Genomic DNA, 22,109 nt, shown 5'->3' with positions numbered 1-22,109 from the left:
TGTATTTTTTTATTCAATGAGACGAAAAATTTAGAGAGTATCTACATCGCATTTTATTAATGCGTATTGTATTTGAAAAAAAAAGGAACAGTCCATTTAAAAGGACGTTAAGCACAGGGTTAATGTAGAGTCATTAATAAAATGTACTTTTAAAAAAAAGGTCAAATAAAACCCAGATATTTTTTGTGAATTAACTCTATCGTTTTAAGGTGTTTAAGATAAATATATGCATTAAATAATTATTAATATTAGGTAAAAATATTTGGGAAAATAATTTTCCAACTTCACCTTTAAAACAGATTTCGAATCAGTTTTGGGAATCAGAACGTAAAAACCATACATCATAACTATTTAGACGTGCAGCGGTAACACTAATGAAAGCGAAACTAAAGACAGTGCAAAATAGTTTTTGGTTTAAATACAAGGCGGGAAATCTCACTGAAAAAATTGTGAAGAAAGGGGGACTAGTTGCCTCTTCATAAAGCGTATAAGCCAGTCCTCTCTTGGTTTACCGTTCTTAAAAATATTAGAAGATGAATTTTTAAGTGGCTAAAATTCTTGCCTGTTATAAGAATAATCAAACCTGGTTCATGCCAATGAATCCTATACGTTCCTGCTCTTCTTTCAAATTCATGTTCACAGCAGTCAGTTCCCTGATTTCTAAAATAACTTTTCTTCTAATTTGCAGCTGATACTGGAATGCCATATTTTCTTTCAATATTTCACTGGCTCATATTCTTGGTTTTTACCATAGCAACAGCTTCTGGCAAGTTCTTTGGAGTGTAAGAAAAAAGATCTGGAACATACGTAAAATAGAGGATAGAGGATCTAGAACTTACACAAAACTGTGTATGTTCTAGATATTTTTAGGCAACAGAATATAAAAAGTAATCAATTTTGAATTGAATTGAGATATGATCATAATTACTCCATTCAGGTAAAAAAAAGGAAAAAAGAAAATGGGATAATTATGACTATGTACTTTTAGGTTATAAACATTAATACCAATCTAAAGTATTAATGAAATATGAAAGAACATGGCCTAATACATGAGCTTTGTTATAAGTCTATTTACATTTACTACAAATCACTTTGAATCAACATGAAACTGTTTTTCATAGATTTGAATAGTTTTTTAAAACCATTTGGAGAATTTTGACTCAATATTTTTTTCCGAGAACTATTTAAAGGTTCCCGGAACAAAATGAACTTGCAAAACTTGATAAAAAGTATTATTTTACATTTTGATCCAGGACAATTTAAAAAAAAAAATGGCGCTAGTCACAGTTATCTCGTGGTATTAATTTCAATACTTAACCCTAAATGTAACATAAAGAACAATTTTTTTTAATTATCTGTGGACTAACAATTCTCTACACTGGGCTAAAGCTTCGAGGAAAAATTCGAACTTTGAAGTTTTATCTCAAGAGACAGCTAATATTTGGGGAAGTATGAACATCAGCTTATTGTAGAAAGTAATTATTTTCTACAATAGGCTAATTTTTCGATGCAAAGCTATAGTTTTCGGTGGCCAGGTTTCTACAGATTTCTTAAGACATCAATTCGCATTCGTCATTGTTGCGCGGCTTGCTTTTGTATTTACCTCTTAGAATGTGATGAACATTCTAAAATAAGTATGACAAAAAATAAATATGACAAAAAATAAATATGACAAAATATGACATAATGAATGACATGACTCGTTGAATATTACAAAAAATATAGCTTTAATTACATTAAATAAATACTAACTGTTCCTAAGGAATAGTTGCGGTTCACCTGTTTAAATAAGTAGAACTTCAAGTATTAAAAATCGTACAGTCGAAAACCAAAACAAAAGGCATGTGCTTGTATTGCAGAAGAGAAATTGAATTTAATTTTTGCTTCTTGCATGTTCACATTTTAAGATCTTGGAGGTATTTTTTACAATTGACAAAAATGGGTATCGTGAGGAATTTATTAATAAAATGTTGAGTATAACATATGCTAACATTTTGAACAAGAAAAAATATGTATATAAATGAATTGGCTCACGAATAAGCATATTTATGTTTAAAATTACCACGGATGGGGAAATATAATTTTTTCCTTAATTTTTAAAAAGTTATATTAGCCAGCGTATTTCTTTCTAACACGCGTTTTTACTTAACTATCAGCAGATTTTAAACTATCAGCTAATTAGATGTTTATTTTTTTTCGAGATTTCCTCTGCTTCTATTCTTTTTTAAGCATTTTGTTATAAGGCTGTTTCCCCGACAGCACACCTTAAAACAATGAGAAAAAAACATGAGCTTTCAATATTGCATTCGAACAACTTAACCTAGAGGAATAGATAATATCACAAAATGATCCAAAAAGTATTCGTAATGTATAACAAAAAAGGCGTACCAATCGGTTTAGCCGCTTAAAAGATATTAAAACGAGTTTTAACCTTAACAGTGGGCTTTAATAAAGGAATTTCGTATTTTCGATACTGCGCCTAAAATACATGGCTCCAGAAAGCGCTGATTGTTTACAAATCGCACCATAAAAATTTGTAAACTGTTGAAAAAAAAGAAATGATCCAAAATCTGTGCTGTCGTTTTCGAGTTATTTGACTAATTCATCCCATACAAACAGAATTTCGCTTTTGTATAGAGATATCTTATTTAATATTTTTTTTTTAAGTTTCAGAAATCAATTCCCCCTTAGAGCCGTGGTAGCCCAGTGGTCACAGAATCAGACTCCGTTCCGGAAAGACAGAGGTTTGATCTTCTACTTCGATAAGACCCACCGAAAAAATGCGATATAAGTATATTCATAATCGTAAACTCGTAACCTCTGTTGTATTGAAAGACCTGTGGTTGGTTGCTTAACAGTATAATGGGTACAAGAAACTGGAGAAAATTTCCTTCCCCTTCGGATCTATGTCTAAATTTGCGGAAGCGGCCTCACAAATCAGTGGTCCTGCCATCTGTCTGTGGGTTTCCGAGCTAAGACGTCGGATTATAGAATCTTCTTCTTTTAGTTTTTTGAGTAACTGTTTTGAAAAACTTTTGCTTGTTCAGTAGATAAATAATGAAAAAAGATTTTTATACAAATAATTTCTTTTTAAAAATAATATTTTATCAGCATTAGCATTTCTGAATAAATATCATACAAACAATTTATTCCTACAAACTATTTATTGTTTAAAAAATCCATTTCTTTAAAAAAAATCCATTCTTTTAAAAAAAATCCATTCTTTTAAAAAAAATCCATTGTCAGTTTATAAATTTATATTTAAAAATACAATAACAATTTTCTATCTTTCAGTTTTGTATTAGAAAATAAACATAAAAATGTTAATTAAAGAAAATATTTGATTAGTTTTTCTCCATTCTAATTTTCCTCTTTCAGAATTTAAAATGGTCGTTTTCCTATTATTGTTCTCATACTTTATTCAATTAGTGTCAACGTGATTACGACCTATCTTAATTATAATGACATGAGAGGCAATAGCTCAGGAAGAAAAACCATGAAACAATACTTTATAAGATTACTAACAGAAGAAACTTAAGTTTTGTCGGAATTTAAGCTATTTAGACTCAGGTAATGCATAATATATTTATTTTAACAATTAACTTAACAAATTGTTTAGTAAAGATATAGTTAGTTTTGCTTTTGTGTCGAATGTAAAATCGTATTCCTGTAATAAAGTAAGTCATTTAATTTAATTTTCCTGTTTTTAATTTTATTTACTGAATTCTGCGTAATCTATTCGATAAGCAAAGATTATTTAACAAAAAATTGCAATTTGAAAATGATATATGAGTTAATTTCTCTGTTGTGTCGAAAATACAACGTGTGTTGTAAAAAAATATATTTGTTTTGTCCACTGGTTTAATATTCATCAATTGATTTATGATCAATCTATTTGATATTAAAAGTACACTGAACTTAACAAATAGTTTTGTTAATGATATAATTATGCTCTTTTCATGCTAAAAATGCATGTGTGCTGCTGTAACGATTAAATTCAATTATTTTAGAAAACTGATTAAATTTTAATCTAATGATTTCAGCTTTATCTAGTTGATACTAAAACTTTACTCAATTTGACAAATAACGTAATTTTATGGGGCGTAGTTATCTTTTGCTTTGTACTGAAAATACAATCGTATTATTGCAAACTTTAAAATGCATTTGATTCAGTTTACAAGTTTAACTTTACTAATTTATGCTTAATATCATTGATATTAAAGTGTTTACTCTATTCGACAAGTAGTAGGATTCTATGCGGTATGATAAAGTTTTGCTTGTTTTTAATGACGAAGACATATTTGTGCTGCTGCAACAATTAAATTCAATTATGTTAATCAGTTAATTAAATTTTAATCTAATCACTAAGCATCTAATTTTAATCTAATCACTAAGCATCTAATTTTAATCTAATCACTAAGCATCTAATTTTAATCTAATCGTAATTTGATAATGAAATTGTTATCTTTTCTTTTGTGCTGAAACTAAGTTCGAATTGTTGCAATCTATGTATTTGGTTTAGTTAACTAGTTTAATTTTAATATTCTGTTTCATGCTTTATCTATTTGATATTAATAGTCTACTAATTTGACAAGTTGTGTAACGGAATAATGATATAGTTATGTAATTTTTTTTAGTTGAAATTTGCAAATAATTTAGTCGAAATTGTGCTGTGATAACAGATTCAATTGGTTTAGTCAACTGATTTTTAATCTACTGATTTTTGTTTAATCTAGTTCACTCAATTTGACAAACAGCTTGATTTGATAATGATATAGTTAGGTTCTTTTTTATGCCAAAAGTACATTTGTTCTGTTGCATCAATAAAATACAATTAATTTAGTCCATCGATTGCTTAATTTTAATCAATTGATAATAAAAATTTCTCAATTTTTCAAACATCGTGATTTGATTATGATAAAGTAATGATGCATTTTTTGTGCTGAAAATACATTTGTGCTGCAGTAACAGCAAAATTCAATATGCTTAGTCAAACTGTTAGATTTTAATCTAATGATTTCAGCTTAATCTATTTGATATTAAAGTTTACTCAATTTGACAAACATCGTAATTTGATTATGATTTAGTTATCTTCTCTTCTGAGTTAAAAGTTCACTTGTGTTCTTGTAAAAATAAAATTGACTTGATTTAATTTACTGGTTTAATTTTAATGAATTGATTTAAGATAAATATATTAATTATTAAAATACAATTCAGTTTCATAAAATAGTTCTTATTTGGTTATAATACAGTTATTTTTTCTCTTCTGTAGAGATTACAATCATGCTGCAATAACAGTAGATGGTACTTGATTTAGTTCCGTGACTTAATTTTTATTTATTGACAATTTTTTTCCTAAAAAACTGTAATCTTTAAAAAACCGTGCTTACTGGTTAAGGGTACTGAACTGTCTTTTAGATGGACAGGGGTTCGATTCTCATTTGCCCGCTTGAAGCTCGTCTAACTTCAAATAGATGGATTCCAGCTTGTCTGGGAAATAATGACAGTCTATGCGTAACCACATTACCGGGTTCGAATCCCAGCTATGGCAGGTCGATACGAATTCTGCACACTGCTTGCACGGACCACAGTGCTGACGTAAAATATCCTCAGTGGTAGACGGATAATGGGTTATAGTCCCCTTGCCGTCAAGGTAAGCGTGGAAGGTTTTCCTCACCATGTAACCCAAATGTGGGTTAGTTCTATCAAAAAGTCCTACACGAAGGAAAAAATTTCTCCCAATACTTGATCCAGAAGTTCTTTTGTCTTCTGGATTGGGTTCAAAATTACAAGGCTACCCAGTTCAATATTAGCAGTCGTAAGTCCAAAAAAAATTGGGTCAGCTGTTCAACGACGTTTAAAAATTAAAATAAAATCATGTCGTTGGCCTCGAAAATATAGACCCTAAGCCACTCTCGGCACACAACGGGCTGTTCTAGGAATATTTTATTCAGATTAAAGATTTTTCTAAATCCATTTAAGGTATAAAGCTTAAATAGAACCAATAAAATATTTTTGTTCAAAAGAAAAACTGAACGTTTATTCGGCAAAAAAAACTGATTTCGTTAATAATTGCGCTTTTCAAGGCCACCCAGTAAATTAACTGGCCCTTAAGATTTTAAGGCCTAACTTTTGAGATGATTATATTCCCTATAAAAATAATAGCGTTTCTCTTTACTTCGTTTAATTATTAATTTGAGATCGTGAATATGCAGGATTTAACGATTTTATTTTTTACAATGATTCTAAAACTATGTATTAAAGAGAGTGATTACGAAACATCCTGCACAAAGAGTTAATAAGGTAATTTATTAATTGTTGTTGTTTTTTATTGTAGCTTACAGTAAATGTACATTGATGAATCCCCACAGAATTGACTCTTGTAAAATTCTAATAGGAACCTTTGTTATAAATTTTTTAATTGCTGGTGCGATGAGACTTCAACCATTGATCTATGTTGAATCTTTAACGTACTACCAATCGGATAGAAAACTAGCCTCTCTTCCATTTGTCATATGTTTCCTACTAAGAAATATTTCAGGTAAGTTGAAAGAAACCAATTCATTGTTTCTAAAATATTATAAATATAGATAAATTGGAGCGCTTGCAAGATCAATAAGATAGGTGGCAGTTTGAGAACAATTTTTGGGTTTAATCCTTTGACGCATATCTTTTTTTTTGTTGTTGCTTTTTTTCTCATTATTTTGCATTGAGTTAGATCAAAATGAGTGACAAATATTATATCTAACACTTCAATGATTTATAGTTATGAAATACGACGTGGAAACACCGGTGTCTTTTTCTACGGTGTTAAAGGTAAAATCTTCCAAGCACGACTGGCTTCCAAACTATCATTTTTAATATTCGCACTTTTTTTAAAGATGTTTAGATCATTGAAATTTCTTTCTTTTAAGAAATCAATTATTAATAAATTTTTGAGCACGAGTGAAAAAAAATTTAAACTGCTTTTTTGGATTTTATATTTAATACAAATATAATTCCAATAATCTGAACATATTTTTATTTTTTTATTAACTAGTACTTTTGCTTGTAATTAGAATATCAGAAATGATATATATATATATATATATATATATATATATATATATATATATATATATATATATATATATATATATATATATATATATATATATATATATATATATATATATATATATATATATATATATATATATATATATATATATATATATATATATATATATATATATATATGAAGATAAATCAAAGGAAAATTACTGACATATGAAAAAAAAGGGGAAAAAGAAAAATGATAATAAAAAAAATAACAAACAACTGGGGGGAAAATAATCCGGGGAAAAAAAGGATAAATTTTTTTAAAAAAATATGCACTCTTTTTTGCGGATATAATCGTGTGGGCTGATAAAAAAATTATATTTTTTATTTTCCGGATTTTTTTAAGAAAATTTATCCTTTTTTTCCCCGGTTTATTTTATTTCATTGTTTCCCCAGTTGTTATTTTTTTTATTATTATTTTTCCTTTCCCCCCTTTTTTCATATGTCTGTAATTTTCCTTTGTTTTACCTTCATTTTGATCTTATTTAATGAGTTCTATTTACTTGAAGCTTATGCGCAATAAATGAAATTTATTGTTTTTCTTAATTTTCTTCGTGTTTTTTTGTATTTATTTATTTTGCTATATATATATATATATATATATATATATATATATATATATATATATATATATATATATATATATATATATATATATATATATATATATATATATATATATATATATATAAATAAATAAATAAATACAAGAAAACACGAAGAAAGTTAAGAAAAACTATAAAGAAGAAAGATTATATCTTTTTTTACCGGTTTTTTTTTCTCCGGTTTTTTAAATAAAATTTCACTTTTTTTTTCTTTTTTTTTTTAAAACTGCTGTTTGTTATTTTTTTACTTATTATTTCCCCCCCCCTTTTTTTTTTCATTTGTCTATTATTTTTCTTTGCTTTATTCTTCATTTTGAACATATATATATATACATATATATATATATATATATATATATATATATATATATATATATATATATATATATTTCTGATGTTCCATTGTATGATTGTATGATGATTCATGTGTATCCATTGTTGTATAGAAATATATCGCTCTCGAGAACTTGTGTTTGACTTGATGTCTTAAGTAACAAAAAATGAATAAATATAAGATGTTGTCATATATATATCTTAGCAATTATTTTGAAATTTTTAAATTATAAAAGAGTCCAGTTAGATAAAAACTGGTTACAATATAAACGGCAGTAATGATAAAAGTATTAAGAAAACAATTACTTCCCATTTATTCCTCATTGAGCCACACAACCTATATTTCTTACGTTTTTTTTCTCCAAGTACAATTGATTATTTTTCAAACTCAGGCAATCATTCATTTTGTTACGATAAGATATAAACGAGATGTTCTTACAAAAAGAAAAAAAAAAAAAAAAAAAAAATACAATAATTATAGATTTTCGTTCGTCGAACAAACTGTTCGTTGTTTTGTATAAAATATCAACTTTTAAGAAAAGAAACAACCATGAATGAAAAGTATTCACAGGAGCTGGTAAACGTAGCCTCCTAGCACTAATAATAATAAAAACAAGGATTTAGTTAGCAACAAAATTTAAGGAATTTAAACGATTTATTTAAATATTTCTGTTCTTCAGGGTAATAGTTTATCCAAATGTTTGTTTTCAAAGTTATTGTTTTTATTAAAGACAAGGATTTAGTTAGCAACAAAATTTAAGGTATTTTAACGATTTATTTAAATATTTCTGTTCTTCAGAGTAATAGTTTATCCAAATGTTTGTTTTCAAAGTTATTGTTTTTATTACAGACAAGGATTTAGTTAGCAACAAAATTTAAGGTATTTAAACGATTTATTTAAATATTTCTGTTCTTCAGGGTAATAGTTTATCCAAATGTTTGTTTTCAAAGTTATTGTTTTTATTACAGACAAGGATTTAGTTAGCAACAAAATTTAAGGTATTTAAACGATTTATTTAAATATTTCTGTTCTTCAGGGTAATAGTTTATCCAAATGTTTGTTTTCAAAGTTATTGTTTTTATTACCACCGCATTTAATAAAAATACAATACTGAAAAGTAAACTTAAAAGAAGAGAAAAAAGGTTTTTTATTCCATATCTGGAGAATTAAAATAAAATTACCAGGATATTTTTCAGAATGTATAGTTTTTAAATGTTGCAAATTTACTACCTTATTCGGTAGTTTTAATAGTAATGGTAATTCTATTATTATGGTGATTTTATCACAGTAATTTATTATCAACATGGTAATTTAATCATACCTCATTACGAGAAAGCAACGGTTAAAACTTTGGTTGTTCCCATAGTGCCAGAAAAGATTATAAATTTTATCAAGTTGTGGTATTTTTCACTACATTTTTTTCTTCTTCCGTGAATAGGTTACAATGCCTATAAAATCATCATTTATTCTGATAAGCACGTTTTTTTAAAATCTAAAATATCCTTAAAAATTAATTTTTATAATCTGATATGAAACCGATAATAAAGGTACAAGGGAGAGTCCGAAAATAACTGCCTCCTGGCGACTGTGGACAGACGAAAAATATAATGAGATATTATAGGTAAGGCGTAACTTTATTTTCCCATGTAATTGCGAAGTGCGTTGAGACATTTATTATACCAATTTATAAGGTTCAAAAAGCCCACCAAGAAAAAAAATTAGGTCTCTGAATACGGAAAAAGTACTGAATGGCTTGTGTGACTTCAGCATCACTGTTTCCAAAGCACCATCTACAGAGATTCTTCATCAAAGCCGGAAGTCTCTTGGTGTGAAATTAGGACTATATGGTGAATAATCTAGGCACTTCCAATCAAGAGTTGCAATATCATTTTGCATTGCTGACACCGAGTATGGTCTCGCTTTGCCCTCTTACACCAAAACGCCAGATATGAGAAGGTCAGGCCACTTTATCCTAATTACTTCCTTCAGTTTTGATATAGTGTGACAGTATCACGTAGCAGTGATGGTTACATCTTTCAACACTATGCAGCTTAATAGGAAACTTAAGTGTTTAATAGATGATGTGTTTTGATCGTCTTGGTGAAGACGTATTTTGGAGAGTTGTTCCTGTTTCTTTGTTAGGAAATGATTACCTTTCTTTTGTTGCTTGTAATCTTTATTTTGAATAATTAAATGGTTAATGCTGTGATTTAATTAAAGTCATTATTATTCTAAGTCACTGCACCTTTTCTTTTTAATACACATTAGATAAAAAAAAGAATAAGAAATGTTTGATGAAACAGAAAAATTTTCAAGCAAATGTTCATAAATGAGCGGAACGGTCTTTCATCTCTTGCACTTAATTCTCAACTCTTTCAAAACCTGACGGCTTAGTGCAATATTTCTTCTTTTCTTTTTTTTAAAGTTACATTCTTTTAACATGGTAGTTTTTTATCTATAATTTTTTATAAATTAACTGCTGAAAAAATTAAAACAATTTTTTCATAATAACTTCATTTTAATAAAACTTGTCAAAATTCAAGAAGTTCATAAATTCCTTATTTAAACAGAAGAAATATAATTTGTCTTTTTCCTTTTCAGGCCCGATTGCTGGATATTTAACGCAAGTTCTTGGAATAAAATTTATAATTGTTGCCGGATGCTTAATGTCAGTTGTTAGCACGGGAGCCTGTTACTTTGCCGATGATATAATAGACATTATAATTTTATGGGGAATTGTATTTGGTAAGTGAATTCAGTTATTAGTTTTATTTCTATGCAAGAATCGTATATTTGGCTATACATTTGGTAAAAAAAAATGTTGAAAATGGTAATCAAATTAAATCTTTCAATAAAAACCTCTGTTCTTTAGATAAAATATAAAATTCCGAAATGAAGTAACCTCAATTAAAAACTGCAAGGTTGGAAATTCATGATTAAAGACGGTTGTCTGTGTTGTCTATATTTCCTGCACTAGGTCAAAATGTGTTACACTGTCAAAGGTTCTTCACACCTTGAACGTCAAGAACTCTGGCTTTTTAAATGACAAGTGTTTGTGGGTACAGCGTGCGTTCAATTCATCATCATCAGCGTCGGCACGACAGCCCTTTGTGAGCTTGGGCCTTCCTCAGAAGTTTTCCCCATTCTGCCCTTCTCCCAGCAATTGTTTTCCAGTTCTTTTCTCTTAGGATGGCAAAATCCACACAGTCCTTTCATCTCTTTTTGGGCCTTCCTCTTGGCCTTCTATTGGAGAGGGTTGCATTAAAAACTCTCAATGCTGTTCGTTCTGGGCTCATTCTCACTACATGCCCGGCCTATCTCATTCTACTTAGTTTAATAGATTTAATGATATCATCACTATTAAAGATCTTATACATTTCGAAGGACTTTCCTTTCGAAGGTTGCTAATATCATCTCTGCGTCCAATTCATAATATATCTATATATAATCCTAGAAAATTTAGAATAGAAAAATTAGATTAGATTAGAAAATTAAATTATATCCTAGAAAATTAGAAATCAATATAATGATTTCTTACTTTCTAGATGGAATAAATGGTTCGAAATATACTGTTGATGGTTTTATATGAATGGTTTAATTATTAAATTTTCTGGTCCATCTGGCCTCCTACGCTCCTGCTAATGTTCCCTGAAATAACTTTTTTTTGAAATTTATGTTACCCTTTTCAATTTCTGTTATTTTTAAACCTTTCGTATGCAAATCAATAAATTAGTTTAAACTCGCTTGTACGGATATATGTTTGTTATATTATCTTAGTTCAACTTATTTCAAATTCAAATTTTGAACGAAATTGATGGAATAGTTATAAATTTAACTCTCTATTGTGGAATTAAAGTAGACTCTTTTCCTCATATTTTACGAAAATAAATAAATAAATACAATTAAAAAAAAACGAGAACAGTCCTTAAGACTACTAAAAATTTATTAGTAGAAACTTTCAGAAGATGCAGCTATTTATAGCACTCAATCACGGCTCAAGTAACAGCGTAAATACAGCATAATACAGGCTTTACAACAGCAGACGAGTCAATGATCTGACTCAGGTCAGAACACTAATACAGTTTTGAGAAAAATGACACTCTTTTTTGGATATTTGATCCTGTTTTGTTGCTCAGAACTATCCCAAAGGCTCTCGCCGATTCATGAGATATGGTAACAATACAAGGCACAGTGGGCCAGAAGACTATGATCTTTGGCCAAAAGTCAAAAATTAAATTTCAACTAAACTATGCTTAGCCAGCTTTAATATCGCCCAAATTAAATATTCATAATTATTCCAGACATTATAATTTACTTTTTGGACCGACGAGAATACAAAATATGCTAAATTTTTTTTAAATGTAACTTTTAAATTTATATTTCAGAAATATATATAGGAATTTCACCTTACTGTTACATTTTTATGTCTGCTAAACAGCATGCTAATAAAAATCATATTTTATTGTTAATTTTATCAAAACTCTTTGAAAAAAATGCCATACTTTTTGGTTTCCCCATAGAGCTAGAAACACGGTAAATTTTACCATATTCCGGCAGTTTTTGTCATATATTTTTTTCTAAGTGAAAGGAATGTAAATTTTGATTTTGTCCTAAGTATAGAATTGAACTAAACACTATTTTCTTTACTTTTTTCGAAGTTATAATCATTACAATACTACAGAAAAATTAAATTATTTTTAAAAATGTAGTCCAATATAGTTTTATATATAAAATTAAAGTAACTTTTCTTTTTACTAAATCATAAAGCTTGTGAAATTTCCGTAACTCCCATAGAATAGAAACTAACCTTATAAATTATAATGTGCTGTTGTCTTAAGTACAAAAATGACTTTGACGCTATTTTTTAAGGAAATCAAAACCTAACAGAAATATTATCTTTTTTTTAAAATTATTATCGAGTTTTGTCTTACATAAAGAATTAAACTAGAGATTTTATTAACAACTTTTACTAAAATAAACACATGAAATTGCTATTATTAAAAATTTACCCAAGGCTTTCACAGATTTAATTTTTTGTAAAAGTTGCTAGCAATGAATTTTCAGATTAATTTATTTTTATAAAATGTAAAATCTGTATTAAATCTATACTGTTTTTTTTTCTTTTTTCTTTGATTTTTTTTTTCAATCTGCGCATTTTAATAGAGGGCGTTGTTTTCTTTCGTTTTAAGTGTTTCCTTTTCATTTGATTTGCTTGTGAAATCGCTGTTTGACCTGGTTAATGTGAGTTTTTATTTTCTGATGATTTTGTTTAAATTTCTTTTCTGAATTGGTTCTATGTATTTCATGTCTTTTTTCCTGGACTTCTACGCAAAACCATCGGAGCACTGAGGGAGTTAATTTAGGCATTTGCCTTCTCCCTCAATAGAAAAGGTTTTGTTTTATGGCTACCGGGGCCGGTACCCCCTGAAGACGTCAGCTTCGGTGGTCATATTTTTATTTTTTTCGTTTCCCTTATTTCTATATTTATTCTTTCTTTTTTTGAAATTTCAACTGCTTTTAAGCGCGTTTTTTTTCCAAAGAAGTTTTGTCAATTTAGAATTAATTTTTTTGTATTCTTTTAGTATTATTAAAATAAACACATGAAATTGCTATTATTAGAAATTTACCCAAGACTTTTACAGATTAAATTTTTTGTAAAAGTTGCTGGCAATGAATTTTCAAATTAATTTATTTTTATAAAATGTGAAATCTGTATTAAAAGAAAAAACGTAACATCTGTATTGCCATTATTTTCACAGGTCTCGGCTATGGGTTCGCACAACAGTTGATGTCTCCATTCCTAAATCAACATTTTCCAAACCACAAAAACAAAGCCAATGGTGTTGTTTTTTCTGGATCAAGTTTAGGCGGAGTCTTCATACCACCTTTAATACACATACTCATTAAATCTTATGGTTTATCAGACTCCTTCCTTTTGCTATCTGCAATCGTTGCTCACACCATTCCTGCATGTTTATTGCTGAAAAATCCTGACAAGAAACTGAAACAAACTGATAATTTAAATTCCAGTCAACGTTCAATTCGGGATGAGGAAGAGAAAGAAGTAATTTCAGAATCTAATCTGCTGTCAATAGAGGATAAGGGAGACGAAATTCCAAACTCTTTAAAATCCAGCTCGTGCTTGATGCAGAGTAATGATGAAGAACTCGGGATTTCAAAGTCTTTCAAATCCAGTCTGTACTCATTTCAAGATAAAGAGATAACTTCAAAATCTTTAATATCCAATTTGTGCACAATTCAGAAAAAGGATGACCCTATTCCACAATTTTTGATTCAGGGGAAAGAAAACGTGGTCTCTAAAGATGTTCTATACATTTATAAAAAACAAAACAACGAGGATATTGTTTACGTTGAAGAAAATAAAAATGATTTACAGTGCGGCACTGAAAATGACACTAAAGGCTTAGATTATGGATCGAGAGAAAGAAATGAAGATTTGAACAGTACGGCAGAAACAAATACGAAAGATTCACAAGGTAGAGAAGAACAAAATAAAGAAAGCATTCTAATTTCGCAAGCGATTGCACCCAACTTAAATAATTCAAAAAACAATCTTAATAAGGATACAGTTTTTCCTACGAAAAATACAATGTGCCGAAATGATGATTTTGAAGACCATAAGAAATTAGTTAAAAGTAAAAGCTTTTTTGACAGTAAAAACTTGAGTTTCAAAAGTTTCTCAATTTTTATTGATCCTGCTTATCTTGTTATTCTTATTATTTGTTCGAATTCCATCTTCGTATATTTAGCCTATTACACGATACTTGTAGATTGCATAAGAGACAAATCTGTCGATGAAAGCTATGAAATATACTTCGTAACTTTATTTTCCATTTCAGACTTTGTCGGCAGATTTGGGAGCGGATTTGTAATTGATATGAAATTTCTGACTACAGAAATAATGCTAATAATAACATTACTTACCATGGGTGCATCTTTATCGGCTTTTGCTATCTTCAACGATCCTATTTTACTTTCATTTTTCAACATTATATTATCGATGATATTCGCTTTTAATATCTTTTTGAACATAGCACTGATTGTCGAAATCGTTGAAGAGGAGAAGCAAGTACTAGCACAAAGTTCTAAATTTCTGCTAACTATTTTCTTCAACCCACTACTGCCATATATGATAAGTAAGATTTTTATTACTATTCTTTTCGTAATACAATAGGGCTCAATTAGGTAAAGGCGCCTTGATTTTGTGCCGCAAATGGGCGCGAAGAAAAGTAATGAAATCGACACATATAAAGAAAGTTTATATCTAAACACATATTTATAAGGAAAAACTTATTTCCTGCTTTACCTGGATAGGGAAAAAACATCAGATTAAAAAAAGGAGGAAAAAAAGTGTCCCGCTAAAATAAATTCACTTCTGATTATAGTTAATATATCAGCTATGTTTATATTGGGAGTACAAATTAGTTCGGTCCGTTTTTTTGTGGTCAAAAATGCATTTATTTCAGAACAAAATGAATGAACAGATTAATCAAAGTATTGCCTATCGCTAGCTACTACTTTTTCCCACCTCTCAGGCAATTTTCGAATTCCATCTCGAAAAAATGTCTCGTCTTTTGAGGCGATCTAAGTTAGGAGACAATTTTCGATTTCTGCGAATGAAGTGAACTGGTGACCTGCAAAATCATGCTGCATCTGTCTGAACAACCAGTAATCAGAAGGAGAAATGTCCAGTGAATACAGCGGGTGCAGTAAAATATCCCACTTGAGTGTTTCCTTATAATTTTTTGCGACTTTCGAGACATCAGGCCGACAGTTATTATGCAGAAGAATAACTTCATCATGTCTTTTCTCGTATTCCGCCCTTTTCTCTCGCAATGCACGGCTCAAATGAACCAATTGTAGCCTATACCGATCGCCCGTAATGGAATCACCAGGTTGTAGCAGCTCATAGTATACAAAACTATTCACCATTTACCATTCTTCATTTACCATTCTTCATTCACCATTCTTGAAACGTCGAAACCATTCCCTACATGATTTATCAGTTGGAGCATTGTCAACATAAACTTCTACAAGCATTCGATGCGCTTCAGCTGCACTTTTCTTCCAATTAAGGAAGAAACATAAAACCTCCCGCAAATGGTGCTTCATTACCGCATGCTCAACAAAGTAAAAAATAAGATTTTTGTATGAAACTCAAAGCTATATAAACTAAATATTATTGAAAGATGCTTAACCTCTCTGAAACCACCGAAACCAGCTGTCACTATATAACATTCATAACAGCAGAGCCATTTTTTAAAAACGGACCGAACTAATTTGTACACCATATATGGCAACGTTACTTTTAAAAAGTAACGAGTAAAAGTACAAGTATTTTTAAAAAAAGTAACGAGTAAAAAGTAAAAAGTTCTTATTTTAAAAAGTAACGAGTAAAAAGTACAAGTAAAAGTACAAGTACTAAACAAAAAAAGTAATGATTTAAATGTACATTTCTAGGAAATCGAAAATTCAAAGTAACCTAAAATTTCATTGAATAATATTCTTATGTTCTTTAATGTTTTCGCAAAAATTGTTATTATTTATTTAATTATTTTTAATTTTGAATGTTATGGACACTAATTTACTTTTAAATTCGGAAGAATATTATAATATAATTTTATAATATAATCGTATAATATAATTTTAAAATCAAATATAATTTTAATATCAAACTTTTTATGGATTTGCGCGAAAAAGAAATTTTATCTATTGATTTTAATTTTTAGTTTATTATTTTTATTTATTTAAATTACCATTGATTTAAAATTTTTTTACTCTATAGAAACGCGTTTTAAAAGCACAAACATAAACAAAGCAAACACGGGGTTTCAGATAGCTTTGTGATCTTTGAGCTAGTAAAAAATAATTGAATGTGCAGTATAAGTTGAAACAGAACAGTCTACACTTTTATTTGTAACAATGGCTAATGCTCAAGTCATGCGAGGAAATCATTTTCCGAACATTTCTGCCTAACGGAATAATTAAAATTTGTAAACGAATTTTAGTATCAGCGGCTAAATTAATACCTTCGAGTTTTCAAGAGTTAAAATAGTAATTATAATAGTTTACAATAGCACATATAGTTCTGAAGTTCTTAAAGATTTGACTGGGCGTTGTTTGACAAGGTCGGGCAAAAACATAATTTTAGTATAAAATGTACTAGGTAAAAATGTATTTAGTAAAAAATGTATTACTAGTGAAATCAAAAAGAAAATTGAAAAACGTAATAACAAAATCCAACATTTTTTATTTAAAATTTTTTAAACAAATGCATAAAACTCTAAAATGAATGAAAATAACTTGCTAATTAATACTTTTATTCATTTTTCAAAATAATTGCATTTCGAAAGCATTTATTTTATTTTATTATTTTTAGAAAACTTACCGAGTTTTAGAAAAAAGTAACGATTTAATTCGACATTTCCGTTACAAATACTTGCACTTTTTCCCTAAAAAAGTAACGAAAGTATAAGTAAAAGTACTAAATTTAAAAAGTAACGAAGTACAAGTAAAAGTACGTACTTTTTACTTGTACAGGCGGTACAAGTAACGAAAGTAAAAGTACTGCCATATATGTTGTACACCCTATACATTACCTGGAAAATATAATGCTGCGTACCATTTACTAAACCCTGGAGGACATTTGCATCAATATTATCCAACGTTTCGATGATGGCAATCTTCAATTTTACCACAAGCTGATAATTTGTGGCACATACAGTCCTACTAAGGAAAATCCCAGTGTTTTCTTCGGGTATAAGTCACGTAAAAGGGCAGGCTATTTCTGCTGAAATGCATCCTATTATCTTAAAACCAACACTCTGGAGATTTTGCAACGTAAATGGTTGCTTTGTCCTGATTGGGCCACTAATTATCTCTGAGGGGCTATTAATGGATTTCCAGATACCAAATATAAAAAAAGAAAAAGTAAGATATATGAAATAAAACAGTAGGTAAGAAAAAAAAAACCCAGAAAAAACTTCTCCAAATGGAACACAATATGAAGGCTTCCGATACGGATATAAGCTTCGTCTATGGTGGTAAACTTAAGGTGGCCATTTCTCCATACCGCCTGAAGACCACCAATTATATTGACTAGCATTTGAGGAGAGAATTGTTGAGCCCAAATTGATTTTTAAGGCAAAAGAATGCCTTCGCTTACGTTTCAAAATCTTTAACGAGGTGGGCTTTTTGATTAAACTGGTGGATGTCATGAATGTCATGCCATTTATCACAACACCGATTCTTAAGAAAACGTAAAGAACTATCTTCATCCTTAGATAACAGATATAAAAGAAACAGTTTCAATTTGTAGCAGAGCTAGTAGACTGCTATCATAGAAACTTCACATCATATTCATGCTGAAGTCCTCTTCAGATTTGTAATTGGTTTGAAACACGACATATTTCAAGTCATGGAGAAATAAGGTGGATATTTTGGCTGCATTCAAATGGGACTTTATTTCAGTAGGAAACTTATTTTTCTCCTTTTTACTTATTCGATGTTTTTTCCCCTTCATATCCAGGTGGAAAAGAAAGTGAGTTACTTAGATATAGACTACAGAATAATGTGTTTAGATATGCACTTTCTTAATATACAAAGAAGAGCCATTACATTATGACCACCTTTAGCCCTAAAAACTGCTAGCACCCGCCGTGGCATTGATTCCACAAGGTGCTGATAGGTAGTCTGAGGCATCTGGTACCAAGCGCTCACCAACTGGTCCTGCAATTCCCTCACAATGCGAGGGGGTAGCTTGGCAGCACGAATTTGGTTTTCCAAGTAGGATCACAAATACTCTATTGGATTCAGGTCAGGTGAATTTGGGGGCCAAAACATGACTTGAAAGTCACTGGAATGTTCCTCGAACCAATCCATGACCCTTATGACATGGTGCATTATTCTGTTGGTAAACACCATCCCCCGCAGAAAAAACTGTTTGCCATGAATGGGTGAACCTGGTCTGCAACTATGTTCAAGTAGCTTACAGACATCAGGGATTGTTCTATGAAGATTATGGGTCCTAATGTGCCCCATGAAAACATTGTTCCTGGGCGAGAAACCATGAAAACCTGGGAGAGCCCATTGTTACAGATGGAGGGTGGTCATAATGTAATGGCTCTTCGGTGTATATGTTTGTTTCGCATTGGGTTTCTTTCCCTCAATTATGGTACAGAATCAAGGTTGCTTAATTTAAATGGGACACAATGTAATATGATAGTGGATAACATGCTTAACTACTGTGTTAAAAAAAGGAAGGAAAAAAAAGAAGGAAAAAAAAAGAAGAGAGAGAGGGAGTTTAACATTTCTCCATGTTGAATCGAAAAATTTTCTTCTCAGGCTTATTATGATTTATAAGACAAATAGCAAAAGAAGGAGATTTTCAAACGTATAGAAATATTTCCGAAAAGGTGTTTTTAAGTCAGGGTTACTCCATAGAAAAAAAATACAGCTATTAGATTTCCATACAAATGAAGTGAACAAAATCTTTAATTGAAATATCCAACCATTTTGTGAGTGAGTTTAACTTTTTTAATCTTAATTTGCTCACATGTTCCCCCATCATGGTACTTCATTAAGATCCCGTGTTATTGCAATTTTCAGTTCCTCAATCTGAAACTTTACTAAATTAGTTTCACAGATCTGTGAAAGAAGCATCAAGTTTTTTTTTTAATTTAGATATGGTAGGGTAAAGCGACGATGAGTTGAAAATTTTTCCTACTTTAGTGAAATAATCTTTGTTTGGTATTATTTTACGTAATAGTCTAAGATTTTTTTAACATTCCGCTCTTTTTTAAATATTTAATTTATTTGCAGGTCATTTCAGAATGACCCACGGGTCTTACGATGGTTTCCTCTATGTGTTGAGTTTGCAGTGCTGCATTTCTGCATGCTTAGCATACACCATTCCTCATCTTGTTAAAAGAAAAGTAAACTCCAACTAGTGAAAGATTCAAGAACTTACCGATGAAAATCTTCGGGATAAACAAAGATTGGAAGTTGATATATAAAAAAGTAATTGATTATCACATTCTATTGTTAAAAGACTGCTTTTGAACTTCAATTATCTATATCTGGAGTATAAGTCAATATTGAAGGCTGGAATGAGAACGAATGAATTACTATGTTCTTTATCTTTCTGAATTAATTCCTTGAAGAACGCATATTTCAAGCATATGAAGCTGTGCATTCTTTGTTTTTTTAAATAATAATATTCCAAAGGAAGCATAATAAAAGCATCTAAACCCGAACACTTTTGTAAGACAATATTATAGGGTTATCAGTTGTAAGAAAGAATGAATTAATACATGGTTCATTTTTCCAAAAAAATACTTCCACGAAAGCATAATCCAGAGGTGAACACTTTTGTACGACAATATTATAGTGTTGAGGTAGGAAAAGATGAATTACTACGTTTTTCATTTTTCCAAAAGAATACTCCAGCGGAAGCATAATCCAAGCATCTTGAAACTGAACACTTTTGTAAAACAATATTGAAGGACGATATTGTTCAATGTCATCATCGTTCATCGTTCTCAAAGTTTTTTAAAGTTCAAGTTTTAAAAATATTAACAAACTTGAAATTTAAAATTTGCCAAAAAAACGTTTTATGGAGAACAATTTTAATAAATAAAGTGGAGCAAAATGTATTCCAAAATATTAATGAGTTACATAATAACATGGAGGGAACAGAATTTCTTTTCTCTCCGAAAAGGAAATCTTGAACCACATTTCTTGACCACCACATTACTCATGCTTTGTGGTAGTCAAGAAACACCACATTACGTGAGTTTATTATTAAGACTCACATTTCCCGACCACCACATTACTCGTGCAATGTGGTGGTCGAGAAACACCACATTATATGAATTCATTATTTTTAGCATTTTTAAATCCATTTTAAAATTAAGTGACGTAGAAATTTTGTATTGTGCTGAAGTTCAAATAAAAAAATCTTATTAACTGTATAATCGCTTGAAGAACGCTTTTCTCTATAAAAAAAAATTATAACGGATCTGAGTAGATTTTAATACAATCGTTTACCAAAAATATTTTCAGTGATTAATTTCGAGAAAAAATCGAATTATAAAACATTTCCGATTATTTTTTAATCTTCTGTTATTATTGATTCAAACGCTTTTTCTGTTTCAGCGAAAAAAATTATTTTCTAAAGTTAGAGGTAAACGAGTATCGTATGCATGTATCATTAAACACAAATTTAAATTTTTAACTTAATACAAGGTATAATATTGATAAAAGAAACCATTTTTTCAAATTCAATAGGCAATTATTTACTCCCGAAAAATATTATTACTATTGTGTTGCTTCTATAAAACAAAACAAAAACTATATCATGCATAAATATGCTTTCTGAAATACGTGTAGAATATGAAAAACATTAGGAAACTATAAGAAAATATAGTAGTCGGGGGGCAATTCGTGAAAAATACACGAAGAAACTGATTAAAACTATTAATGAATTGAACAATTATGAAATAAAATATCAAATCAAAAATAGAAAATTATAAAAAACTTCATGCGTTGTTACAGACATAAAATATTTTATTTAACTTAGAATTTTAAATTTAACTAGAGATTTTTTTTGCTAGAAAATCATCATTCACACTATGAAAGCATATTTATGTTTTTAAACAAACTTGTAAAACATGAACTATTTCCCCTTCATATAATTTGTTAAAAGTATTTATTTGAATTGTTGTCAGTATTCATTAATTTGAAACAAAACAGTTGAAAATCTCTTAAACTCAAGTTAAGCAAATGCTTGCTTTATCTGTATAATGTTTGACTGATAAAACCAGGAAAATAAATTAAAATTCGATTTTAATACCACATGCAATTTAATGTCCATATGATTAGTGTATTAACCTTAATGCATTGATTATATTATCAATTGCAATAAAAAGTAGAATTAACAAATGAAACGTGTGCTTTTTTGCGTCAATACTTAAAAATTAATTTATAATATACACGATAGAAACATCTGGCAATAGAAAAAGACTTTCGTTCACCATAAAATTATTGTT

General features: G+C 29.3%; 1 protein-coding gene across 1 annotated transcript; it reads left to right on the top strand.

Annotated features, from left to right (window-relative positions):
* The first annotated feature begins 3,466 nt into the window (after positions 1-3,466).
* Positions 3,467-20,710, top strand: LOC107437683 (uncharacterized). The gene is made up of 5 exons (XM_071186663.2): positions 3,467-3,570; positions 6,338-6,541; positions 10,642-10,785; positions 13,800-15,197; positions 19,882-20,710. Exons 2-5 carry the CDS (start codon positions 6,358-6,360, stop codon positions 20,007-20,009), a joined length of 1,854 nt encoding a protein of 617 aa, XP_071042764.2. The 5' UTR covers positions 3,467-3,570; positions 6,338-6,357; the 3' UTR covers positions 20,010-20,710.
* The last annotated feature ends 1,399 nt before the right edge of the window (positions 20,711-22,109 follow it).

The sequence above is a fragment of the Parasteatoda tepidariorum genome, chromosome 9, assembly GCF_982258835.1.
Source record: "Parasteatoda tepidariorum strain Cologne lab strain chromosome 9, Ptep-v5.0, whole genome shotgun sequence".
In the NCBI taxonomy this organism is placed as follows: Eukaryota; Metazoa; Arthropoda; class Arachnida; order Araneae; family Theridiidae; genus Parasteatoda; species Parasteatoda tepidariorum.
Note: the sequence above shows the minus strand (reverse complement) of the source record. Positions and strands in the feature narration are given on the sequence as shown.

Bases quoted from the DNA above. Each gene is read 5' to 3' on its own strand.
- LOC107437683 (XM_071186663.2), top strand. From the start codon at position 6,358: ATGAATCCCCACAGAATTGACTCTTGTAAAATTCTAATAGGAACCTTT. The intron at 6,542-10,641 runs GTAAGTTGAAAG...TTTCCTTTTCAG, and splicing joins CCTACTAAGAAATATTTCAG to GCCCGATTGCTGGATATTTA. The intron at 15,198-19,881 runs GTAAGATTTTTA...ATTTATTTGCAG, and splicing joins ACTACTGCCATATATGATAA to GTCATTTCAGAATGACCCAC.